Consider the following 12437-nt stretch of genomic DNA (forward strand, 5'->3'; position numbering starts at 1 on the left):
ACAAGAAGAAAACTCAACACCGTAACTGCATCTTGAGATCAAGTCTCCTTCCAAGATACTAGTTCGCAGATGCACACCCTAAAATAGATAAAGAAGATTATCAAAAAGAATAACAGGAACAGAACAAGAACTGCTATACCTGAGGGATATTGTTAAACCTCAGGACATGATCAGAAAGTGTCGACCCAGGAAACACATCTCCTCCAATTGCAATACCTATACAAATCACAATTAACATTCAATTAAACTCAAAGCTGGAAAAAACAGCGATACAAATGAAACTACCCCAGGGTCCAGGATTTAGATTCTGTACCTTCATAGATTCCATCAGTGACCCGAGCAATAGTGTTGTATAATTCATTAGACATGCCGCCCTGTAATTGAGGAGCAAACCTTTTAGAAGATTTAACTCAAACAGTGGTCAATAATTCAGCATCATATGCTAAAATTTGGCTAAGGTAACAGCATTCACTAAATCCTGCAAGAAATGTCTAACTAAAGGATTTGAAAATGCATCCAGTTGACCCACACCACAAAAAGGCAGATAACACTGTTTATATAAAAGATAGGTCCACATAGGTAAAACTCAGCACTACATAGGCATAAGATTATGAGTATAGAATCCTTTATATTTGATTTCTAAGTGTAATGAAGACAGGAAGTTTTGAATGATTACGCACAGATTTGGAGACGAAGCCAACAGATCCAGGCCTGTACAACTTGCACTGAATTATGTTATCAATTGTTCCAGCCGTGTCACCTATCTTAAAGGCTCCAGCTTGAATACCTCCAACAGTAGCAGGGCCAATTACAACCTGAAACATGCTCATCTTTGTAAGAAACAAATATTTGATAACACTCATGAAGGACAAGCAAATAAGAAGTATTACAGTAAGAAAAAAATACATTATATAACTGCAAATAGGCAAAAGAAAGATTAATACAGAATGATAAACCAAGAAGATACTGTGACGCTAGTGACCTTATTGTTTGCCTTGGCATAAGCAATCAATTGCTTTGTGTCGGACTCAGGGACACCTTCAGCTATAATAGCCACAACTCTTATGGTTGGCTGCTTGAGAGCGGCCATAGATGACGCAGCAGCACTGAAAAAAAATTGAAGTATCGTAATCAGATCATACAAGTAGCAAGAACATCAGTACCTGGATATTTCTAATAACAAGACCAACCTTCTAAACGAGGCGAAGTTAATGAAAACATCAGCTGTAGGATGCGCAGCACAAGACGCTTCAATGCTGTGACATTGAAAAAAAGGAACAATAAAATTGTGAGTGATAACTAGCTATCATGAAAATAATGGAGTTTATAGAGAACCATACTATTGGTGTCAACTCTCTTTTTTTCATATTTAACCACTCACTTTAGATTATTGAAATTAACTCAGATGGTCATCAATGTCGTTATTCAGATATACACTTAAACAAATACTAAAAGTTTTCTCTTATGAATCAAAAGTAATGTCATGCGCCAACACTAGACATTGCTGATAACTAGGTAACTGAGTTCCTCAGTGGCTTGAGATAGAGACCTCCTATATGGAGAGAACATCTGGACTAGAGAATATCTGGGAACTTCAAGCAGCACAGAAGTGGGAACAGGACATCATCAAAGCAATGGGCCTGCCTGATTTTTGTTAAAAAGTGTACTTGAATCTTACTAGGTAGAGAGAGATTTAAACTTTATTTTATTCACCTTTTCTTCAGTCATCAACAGAATGTATTAACTTTTTCCAAAATCCTGATATGTACAGATGCACAGTCAATCATCTGAATACCAAAACCAATGAACTCAGTGAGGTGCATGGTACTTATAATCCACAAAGTTCTTTTTGGGGCTAAATTCATGTTAAGACAATGGCAACATTTTTATGAAATATCTTGACCTAACTTTTCTGCAAAATTAGATATGTACCCAAGAAAATTAGTGCATTAAATAAAGAAAAGTTTTGGGCCACTAGCCATTAAATCCAAATTGAAAGCCGGATAAAAGTATAACAAGGAAAATAAAACCCACGTCGAGTGAACTGGAATGGCAATTTCTTCTTGACCGAAAAATAGTTTCTGGAATCCTTCAGAACCTGGATTAATGATTCCAGCAACAGAAGGAGTTTCTCTCCCTGGATAAGCAAACACAAAACTTGGAAGTCAATCAATGGCAAAATTTTGAACCAATCAGTAGATGAATAGGCAGTTGTGATAAGAAGTCAAATGAAAGCAGATATTACTTAAGACTTACCACAGAGGAAGTCAAAGTCAAGCATCCGCTGAATTGGGAGTTGCTTGTAATTGTAAAATAGTGCTTGAGTAGTTTTCGAGAAAAGTTGTCCAGTTGCCATGGTGCTGCCTGAAACACCTCTGAATTTAAACACGAATTAAGAAGGATTCCTCAACAGATACATAGTGCAAAGCATAGCATGACTTTTCATTACTTTCTTTGACCCTTCTAGCTACTCTTAATTAACCAGATTTCAGCTGTTCCAAGCAAATCAGATGATCATTCTAGCTTAAAATCATATCATATTTTGCTTAGAGATGCCAAAACTTTACCCACTGTATACTGTGCACATTATCTCCATTACCAATGCATTCTGGATGAATTACTGAGGATATAAGTAAAGTAGATAAACACCAAACTAGAACTAATAAGCACGCTGTTGCTGGTGGATAGTAAGTTCAACTAACAGCAAGACCCTATACTCAAGAAATATGTGAACCAGATCTTCAACCTAATCTCCGAGATCAGCAGTAAATCCCTATTAATCACCGAAAGAATGGAACTTTTCTGCCAAACCATCACCTAACGTAGATCATTCTTACACCATGATGATACTCTCGCTCTAAAATGCTCCTAAGTAAGAATTTTAGATTGCTCCCACGATTCCAAGATTATCTTAAAGATTTGGGCTCTCACAACCTTATTTTGTCATCCACAAATCTGGCAAAGAAGTTTAATGTCACATGATTCCAACATTGTTCCATCAGGTTGAAACAACACAACCAATTACAATGCAACAGCACAAATTACACCAGAAACTAAAGAAATTTGCAGCATAAGTGATATGATTAATTGCAGACTCGAGTGAGCATTTAAATAACCAAACAACAGATCTCACTGTATTAACCATAAAGCCAGAAAACATGCACGTACTAAAATAAAAAAGAGCTCTGCCTTCTCTACAATCTTCGAGTTGCCGGCAAAGACTCACAGATTCCCAAAAGGGAAATTTAAACTAAAGCCACCTCAGTAAACAACAAACCATGGCATGATGTTTCCTCGTGAACATCGAAAAAGACATAAATCAAACAGAGATCCAACAATTCAAACCACTTTCTTTTAACCACAACAGACACAGATAGGAATCAACAGAAATCACAACGAAAAGGACCCAAAAACAGATCCAAGAATCAAGAATTGCACCGAACCCACATACAAACAAGGCATAAATGACGAGCGTAGAAAAGGAAAAAGAAGAATTCAACAGAAAAGAAGTCCAAGAATCACGAAAACAAATGTACCTGCCTTTTCTCAACAAGAATACAAATCGGCAGTACAAGAATGTATGATCTAGCAGAGAGTTAGTGGGATTTATATAAGGGTATTAGAACAGTGTATATTGGTGGGCTGAGATGTGGAGGGGGGGTTGAGGTGGCAACGTGCAGGTAGCTCACAAGTGATTGGGTTGGAATATTAAACTACAAGTTGTGCGTGTTTTGTGTGTATGTATTTGTTATACTGTACATGTAATGTAAGGCTAAGGTGTTGAAGTTTTACTAAGAGGGAAAGCTTTGAAAAGTGTGGAGAGGCTGCTGCTGCTTCTGGTTGGAATTTTGATTGATGGTAGGTAGGTGGATCCGACGGTGATAAGTGTTTGGAGGACTCACTTTTTTTCTTTTCCTTTCTCTTCTTGCGACCTGCAAAATAAAATATATGATCATGTTAATAAGTGGCAAATTATTAATAATTAATATGATACTTATTTAGAGCAAATACCTTGTTTTCAAGTTATAAATAATTAGTATTTTATAAAAAACGGTACCTAATTTGGTTAAATTTCTCAGTGATCTGGCAACAATTTAAAATATGATCTAACGAGTATCTCAAATTGGACTAGTGATAGTTGATATATACACACACAACTCATTAGGCCAACTGAGGGCCAAACATTCTGAATTTTAAATCAATTTAGGATTTGAGATTATAAAGGGTCATACTAATGCAATCTCTAGCAAGAGTGCAGTCTCGTGTAATAAATGCATACTTATCAAATAAAACCGTCCAAGTATTTATAGCTAAGTATTCATATATTAGAATTCATATAAATAGCATGTTGGTAGGGCAATCGTCGTATAAGTGTCATATCAATAGTTGTCTAAATGAGTCATGAGGTCAAGTAGGCCGGGGTGTGACCCGATCTGATCAAAATTTATAGAGTGTTTGGACATTTTTTTATTTCTTTAAGCATTTAAAAAAAAAATTCAGGCTTAAAGTATTTCCCCTTTCGTGTACCTTATCTGGAAAATAGGATATTTGATATAATAATATGAGAAAAACAAAAGAAAATCATCTTTTTCTTGTTTTAGAAACTAACAATGACACTGTAAAAACAATTCCTTTATGGTCAGTTTTGGATCAAAACCTGACATATTTGTTTCCAAGTCACTCATTACATTCTTGAATGAAGAATTCCAACACAATCTTTGAATTTTTGACATCACTTCAACATTAAAATCGTATCAGATTTATTCCTCAATTTAAGATATATTTGATTTTGATTGTGAAACAAAATAGGAGTTGTGAGAAGAAAGTCATAGAAAAACATCATTAAGATTCAATTCTCAATTGGACAATATTGTATAGGATGCCATGTTTGAACTGCAGCTTTCCACACTCTAAGGTCAACTCGATTATATATATGGAGATTGGGCACAAAAGTCTCTTCACTTGAACTATAGACTTCCTAGTTCACACATTCTTTGTTTCTTATTGGACCTAAATTTACTGGTCTTACAACAACACCTCATTCTGGCGGCTGTCTTTCATTTCAAGAGACCATTAAAAACGTCAATTATACTTCAATTTTTTTTTCTAAAAATATAAAAATATATATATTTTTTTAGAATTTAAATAAAAATACTAGCGATAAAAAAAAATTACCTAAATTTCTAATTTTTCCCCTCATTAGCATTCCTATATAATAATTTATAGTTTTATACTTATAAGGGAAAAATATAATAATATTAACATCACTTCATATATATAGTACATATTTATCCCTTTATAAGTATAAAAATATACCTGAAAATATTACATTAGGGGCAAAATTAAAAAATTACATAATATTTTGAACCAATATAAGTATTTTTTGTCCAAACCATAATGGAAGAGAATTAAGTATAAATAAAAAAAAATTTGGAAAAGGTATAAGTGTAATTTTTAAACTTTCTTAAAAAGGTGTAATTTTACATTTTTAGAGGGGTCTAATTGTAAGTAACCCTTAAAAAAAGGCTAAATTACAACGGACTTCTTTAAAGCTTGTCATATTATAATTACCACTTTGTTGTTTAAAAAATTATGAATATCTCGTGAAATTAATGGACATCTAACAAATAACCTTTACAGCTATCACGATGGGGTATTTGTTAGATGACCATTAATTTTAGGAGGTGTTTGTCATTTTTCAAATAATAAAAAAATAACTGTAATTACAACTAATCTCAAGAGAGCTAGTTGTGATTTACCTTAAAAATATAACATTGTCGAGAACATTTAATAGCTACAATTATACAAAGACTGTCAATGGTTAACTTTTTTTTTTTTTTTTTATTGTGAGTTTAAAGCTGCCAATCATAATAAGATTTTTCAAATTATAGTCATTTATAATGTAAGAAAAATTGAATTTTTATCTCATTATCAGGTGAGAGAGATAGGTATAATCTATTGTTATTTACCTTAACAAGGTTAATTTAATTATAGTACGATCAAAAAAATTGAATTTATATATATATATATATAATATTATTTGGCGTGTGGATAGATAATGAACAGGGATGATAATAAATCGAATTTAGAATAAGTTTACCTAACTCAGAATTTGATCACCAATAATTTTTTGGACTCAAATTGGATCCACCCGGAATCAAGAACTCAGAAAATTGAATCAATTAAATTTGAATTAAAAATTTTAAAATATAAAAAGTATATGGTTAGTGACCATGTTGGCGATTTATATCTTAATTTATGTCCTCTACCAAAATTGTTGCTTATGCAGTTGGTGATTTATTTATTACCATTCACACATTTTCATTATCATCATTATCATCATCATCATTATTAATTAAAATTAGAATGTAATAAAATGGGCAATCCAAGATTGACTTTATATATATATATATATATATATATATATCTTGGAATTTGTTTGTCGTATGTTGGACTTTGATTATAGAGACTGCAACTTTTTATTTAATATTTGGATTCAATCACATCAACCATGCAATAGTTTTGTCATTTGAATGGGATTTCCAACGAAAAGAAATGCAACTCAAGTTAAACACATGTCAATGCCAATATAATAAATAACAGCATAATTATATTTACACTCCCTCCTAATTATTGATATAATTATATAAATTATTCTTACTTTGTATGTAATTATACATACACCTATTAAAAACATCAATGTATCGACACTCCCTCCCCCATTTTCCGGTCTAAAAAATATTACTATCAACGAAAAATATCCTAAAAATTTCAAAATGTCCCTATCGATATGGTGAAATATATATTTAATTTTTCATGGACCATAATATCTCAAAAAGTTATTTTTGTAATTATCGAACTCCAGAAAGAGTATCTGAGTGATATTTTTGGGAAGAGCAACATAACCCCATATACTTGTTTTTTTTTTATAGAAATTTTTAATTTTAAAACTAAATTTCATAACATTGTATTTCTTAATCTTTAAAATATTTTAAATTAAGATAACCATATTAATTATTTATTAACCTCTATTTTTTTGTTTATAACTAAAGTTTACTGAAATTAATGAATTATAATTTTAAATGATTTTTATTTTATATAAAATTTATTAAAACTAGTAAATCATGATTTTAACATAATTTAGTAATTATTTCATTTAATAAATGATCTAATTTCCCTTTTTCCCAATGTGGTCGCCGTCCCCCTCCGCACACAACCATCTCCCCGGCCTTGTGGCACCCACTGTCGCTTTTATGTTGATGTATGTAATATGTTCTTAAATATTTATTAAATAAGTATTTATTTTTAGTCATACTTTATTGATTTTAATGAATATTTATTATAAATTAAAAATAAGAGAATAACAAATAAAGCTAAACACTAGTTTAAAAAATAGAAAATTCTTTTAATGTTAAAAATTATATTAATTTGTACAAGTTGAGATAATTTTTAAATTAAAACTTATAATCTAATAATTAATTTTATTAACATATAAATATATACGATGCCCCAAATTTGTACTTAGTTGAAGAGGAAGCCCATTTTTGAATAAGGCCCATTAAGGAATTCATAAGTACATGACGTTCAAAGAAGAAGGATCCTCGATCCAGACACTTGATATTGAGGTCGAGTGGGGTAGGGTTGCGGGGGCTATATCAAAGGCCCACTTGCTTACGGGGAGGAATTACTCTACGCCCACGTAGCTGTTAGGATGTCCATGTACACATGTCGTAGAAGCCATTCGCCATAAAGAAATGGACTATCCACAAAGCATATGTGTAGCACTTTCTAACGGGATTACGATATGTATTCTCTAAACATCACATTAAACGTAAATTCTGTTTATAGATGTAATTGTGCTCATAATTCAGTCTCTGCATCGTATATATACACGTAATCTCATCATCATCACTAGCAAATTTATAATCTCGTCCACAAAATTATACACATGTTTATGAAATACCAGAAAATGGAACTGTTATAGCTAGTTCACATGCCATCCTCATTTTTTTCTTAATTCATATGTATACAACCTCAAAAAGTGATTTATATTATTATTGACAGGTGAGAAAAGAACTGCATACTGGCCCGACCTGACTGAAATGCAAAGTTTGGACTAACCCTCGGTGGGTAAAGATCTATACTTGAAAAATATTAGTAGAAAAATGAGCCTTCAACTCAATAAGTAAATAATTGACATCACCTATACAAGTACATCAAGTGTAGTTTCAAACAAGGGAAAATAAGCCACACATGTAGAATATAATCAACTTTAATTTCATCACAATTAACTATATTTCATATGCAGTCAACTCATAACAACACAATCAACTAAACTCCTCTTTTCCTAGTTTGCTTACCAAAAGGTGATATAGTGTTTTCTCCACCAACTCAATCTCACCAGTCGTTACATAATGTTTAAATGAATCCCCATGACATGCTACTAAGGCTTATCAATCTCATTCACATCCTAGCTCTTTTAATTAGCATCAAAACTCTTTCATACCGCATTACAACTTTTTTCAAATCGCATCATAGTTCTTTTCATATCGCAGTATAGCACTTTTCATTTTATTTTGCCATAAAGGCTATTTCAAAATATCAAGAGATATTCAAACCACAATTATACTCAATTTTCATCACTCCCTCATTTCCGCATATCACTGTTTTTATAAGCAACTAGTAATATAAAATTACATATCAACATATTTTCATTTACATGCACCAACAAAACATGATTCAACAAATGGAATTCCAATGCATTTCCTCTTCACTTTTACATCATAATCATTCAAATTGAATCATCCATTACTCATGCCATCCCAAATAAATTAGTTCCAACACGAATCACAAGCTTATATAAAATTAGTATCACAAGGAAAGTAAACATATATAAATAATACTTATTAGTTATTTACGTTGCTTTCACCAATTAATTCTTCACCTTAAACTATCAATTGATCATATTCTTCTCATAGGTTATTAGCAACACAAATTATAGATTAACGGTAAAAGTAATATTAGAATAAAGGAGACACATATAGATGACACTAGTCATTTACTTACCTCGATATTAGAACGATTTACTTAGCATATAGGCGTTGTTCAACCTCTAGTTTATCCCCATATCCTATAACTAGTTATAATATATAAAATCAATATATTGAGAATATCGTAATTTTTAATAGAATATTAAATATTATTCGTACAGTTTGCAATAATATTTTAATATTTCATTTCTATAGAAACAAATCTTTGTTCCTGATTCATTCAACAAACGCACGGGTCCGTCCAATGGATATGGATTATGCTCAAAATTTGGGCTGAAGCAAATGCAAATCCTGAAGGGGGGATTGCCAAAAAGGCGTTAGCACTCCGAGCCCAAGTTAGCAACTGATTTCAGATTGAATAAAGCCAAAAAGTAAATGAATGTAATTGAAATTGAGATATGGTGAATAAAGTCGGTTAAAAATGTAAGAACACTTGATAATGTGCTTGTGGAATGCTTAGAGAATGTTTAGAAATTATTTAAAAAGTGTTTAGAGAGTGAGACAAATAATTTAGAGAGTGATTTTTCAGATCTTGAAAGGTGTCTCCGTAGGGATACTGCACCCGTATATATAGAGGGGGCGTCCCCTTCTGTTGGGACTCTGCGAACTACCTTTATTCTAAAAAAAATGGACGGGATACGTGTAGATGCGACATGATTTGATCTTATCTCTAACTAACTATCCTACAACAACACGTCTTTGCCTGGGGTAGGACCCCTATTCTGCGGGGAGTTTGTCTAGGTTTAGGAGTCTTGAGTCTTGGGACGCCTCCCTTCTCCTGGGCTATCCTAATTGGGCCTTGAATGTGAGCTTGAGGCTTGATAAGTATTTTACCAGGCCCCTTTCTTGGGCCAGATTTATGGTCCTTCTGGTGCGCTACTCTCTTCTTGGGCTAATAGGTTATGCTTAAGAGGTTTTGGACTTCATAAATGCCTTTTGGGCCATACACATCAGTTCTATTTCCTAAACTAACAGCCTCATAACTTATCTGTTAAAAATTCATGTGAGGACGAAAATGAGAATATTTCTAAATTTTGGGATGTAATATAAAAAAATCAAAATAAATATGATTAAATTAAAAAAAATGCCTAATTTATAGACTAAACATGCTATTTTTCCCATGCAAGTCAAATGGCATGTTCCCAATGATTTTCTGACATGTCACATGCAACTAATGAATAGTTTTTAGGGGTAATGTATTAATTTGTTTTTATTAGAAGGGTTACTGCAAAAACTAAATTTCCATGGAGTGAAGTGAAATTTTGCCTTTTTTTTTTTTATGATTGAGAGAAGGTTTATGATATATATTAAAACAGCAAGGGAGATAAATGATAAAATTCTAAATTTGAACGGAGATAAATGTAATAACCCCAAATAATTCATATAAGATTGAAGAGTTTGTCTTAAAATCATTTGAAACCCAAATGTAGAATAATAAGAATGGATCACATTTTATCCCAAATACCTAACATTATTTGTGAGGAGTTGAAAAATCAAATGGGCACTTTGAGATCTCATATGAGTCCCAAGTAAAGATATTAGAAGCAAAATAGTCAAATTTTCAAATTTTTAGCCTATAAGTCTTTCGGAACATTTTATAAAATGTTTGAAATAAAAAGTTTCAAAAAAAAAAAAATTTAAAATTTTAAAAAGTATTTGGTGAATTTTTTTGTAAGATCAAAAAATAAGGTGCTAGAAGTTTATAAACTCTTTTAGAAAATTTAAGGAGTTGGTAACTTATTTTTAAAATCTTAACAAAATTATTATTAATTATATTTTATAAACTTCATAATCTTATTTTATACTGACACTTTAAGATTGAATAAGATCCAACATCTTATAAATTTCAAAAACATGTGTGCGTTTATAAGATGATTTAAATACGTTTAATCAAATGATACTTGGTACAAAATTATATTAAATTTTAGAATAAATTACAACCAACTCTCTTAAAATTTTACATAATTATAAATGCCTCGTTTGTTATTTGTTGTAATTTACCTTAAGTTTTATTTTCTTGGAGAAGGCAAATTAAACAGAGTTTTATTGTCTGAACCTTCAAATGTTAGATTAGTAATGACATTTGTGTTTCCTTAAAACTGACTCCTCCCAAAAAGTAGGAAAACAGTCGGTTAATGGCGCCAACTTTAAAGGAGTTATTACTCAATCAATGCCCAAACAAAGCCCAGAGCGTGCAGCCACTTTATTGCATCCTACGTTACATCTTTCTTCACCATTCTTCTCTAACCAACACTTACTATTATCCCATGTTCTTGCAACTTTTGTCTTTATTTTTTTGGTTTCCAACTCCAAAAACACACAGAAGCCATTACGAAAATCGCCATAAAGAAAACTGGGATTCAATCAAAAACCGTTCTTGACAATTTGTAGATGGAGATAGATGAGTGCTTCTTCGTTTTCTCTCTTTTGCCTTGTTATTCAATACATATATCTGAAAAGGTACTTATATATATAAATGCTTATTAATTGATCTTTGAATCCTCATGCGTTTCATACATACATATACATGTGCGTGCGTGTGTGTTTGTTTGTGAAGTTCCCTTCAAATGGACATTAATTTCTTGATGTTATATAGATTTCAGGACAAAAGACTTGTTTGAATTTTGCAGTTGCTGATGATGATCTATTGAATGTTCTGATTCTTACAGGGCTCTGTATGAAATTGTCTGAAAAGGGCTTTGGTCCAGCAATGAGCTGTAAAATCCAGAGGCTTATATGGTTCATCATATTTTCTTGTACCATAATCACAGTTCATTCAGAAGAAAACAACGCAACCTCAGCTGCAAATGCTGATTCTTTTGTCTTGGCCTGTGGTGCAACAGCTGATGCCACTGATTCCAATGGCAGAAAATGGGCTTCAGATGCCAAATTCCTCATATCTCCAAACAGTTCTCTATCAGCCACAGCTCAATCCCAAGACCCTTCTCTCCCCTCCACAGTTCCCTACATGACAGCAAGAATTTTCAAATCCGAGGCAACGTATAAATTCTCAGTTTCTCCCAACTTTCGTCACTGGATTAGGCTTCATTTTTACCCATCTTTTTATGATAATTTTGATACGTTGAGATCGTTTTTCTCAGTTACCGCTGGTGGCTTCACGCTTCTTAACAATTTCAGTGCCTCCATCACTGCGGAAGCGCTCACTCAGTCTTACATCATTAGAGAATTCTCCATGAATATGCTAGAATCTGGCATCCTTAATCTCACTTTCACACCTTCCGCGTCATATAATAACGCTTTTGCTTTCGTCAATGGGATTGAGATAATCTCAATGCCAGAAATCTTCCAGTCAGTGCGTATGGTTGGATTTTCAGACCAAAACATGGATGCAGCTACCTATACAATGCAGACGATGGTTAGGCTGAA

At 32.4% G+C, this 12437-nt stretch overlaps 2 protein-coding genes across 3 annotated transcripts in view; one reads left to right on the forward strand and one right to left on the reverse strand.

The window, feature by feature from the left end:
* Window positions 1-3779, reverse strand: part of LOC105156841 (ATP-citrate synthase beta chain protein 2) — a 6714-nt gene extending 2935 nt beyond the window's left edge. The window contains exons 1-8 of one of the 2 annotated variants that reach the window (XM_020692680.1): window positions 3541-3779; window positions 2257-2375; window positions 2035-2137; window positions 1191-1256; window positions 983-1106; window positions 681-815; window positions 314-374; window positions 140-216 (exon numbers count right to left, since the gene is read on the reverse strand). In XM_020692680.1, the coding sequence (XP_020548339.1) occupies window positions 140-216; window positions 314-374; window positions 681-815; window positions 983-1106; window positions 1191-1256; window positions 2035-2137; window positions 2257-2356 (666 nt within the window). In that variant the 5' untranslated portion in view covers window positions 2357-2375; window positions 3541-3779. Of the gene's footprint in view, window positions 1-139; window positions 217-313; window positions 375-680; window positions 816-982; window positions 1107-1190; window positions 1257-2034; window positions 2138-2256; window positions 2376-3536 lie in introns of both variants that reach the window. The other variant, XM_011073076.2, reaches the window with a different exon arrangement.
* Window positions 11243-12437, forward strand: part of LOC105156842 (receptor-like protein kinase ANXUR1) — a gene marked incomplete in the record, with an annotated part of 3367 nt that continues 2172 nt past the window's right edge. Inside the window, 2 exon segments of the mRNA XM_011073080.2 lie at window positions 11243-11510; window positions 11720-12437. Coding sequence (XP_011071382.1) covers window positions 11728-12437 — 710 coding nt within the window.

This window comes from Sesamum indicum, linkage group LG3 (assembly GCF_000512975.1).
Source record: "Sesamum indicum cultivar Zhongzhi No. 13 linkage group LG3, S_indicum_v1.0, whole genome shotgun sequence".
Lineage (NCBI taxonomy): Eukaryota > Viridiplantae > Streptophyta > Magnoliopsida > Lamiales > Pedaliaceae > Sesamum > Sesamum indicum.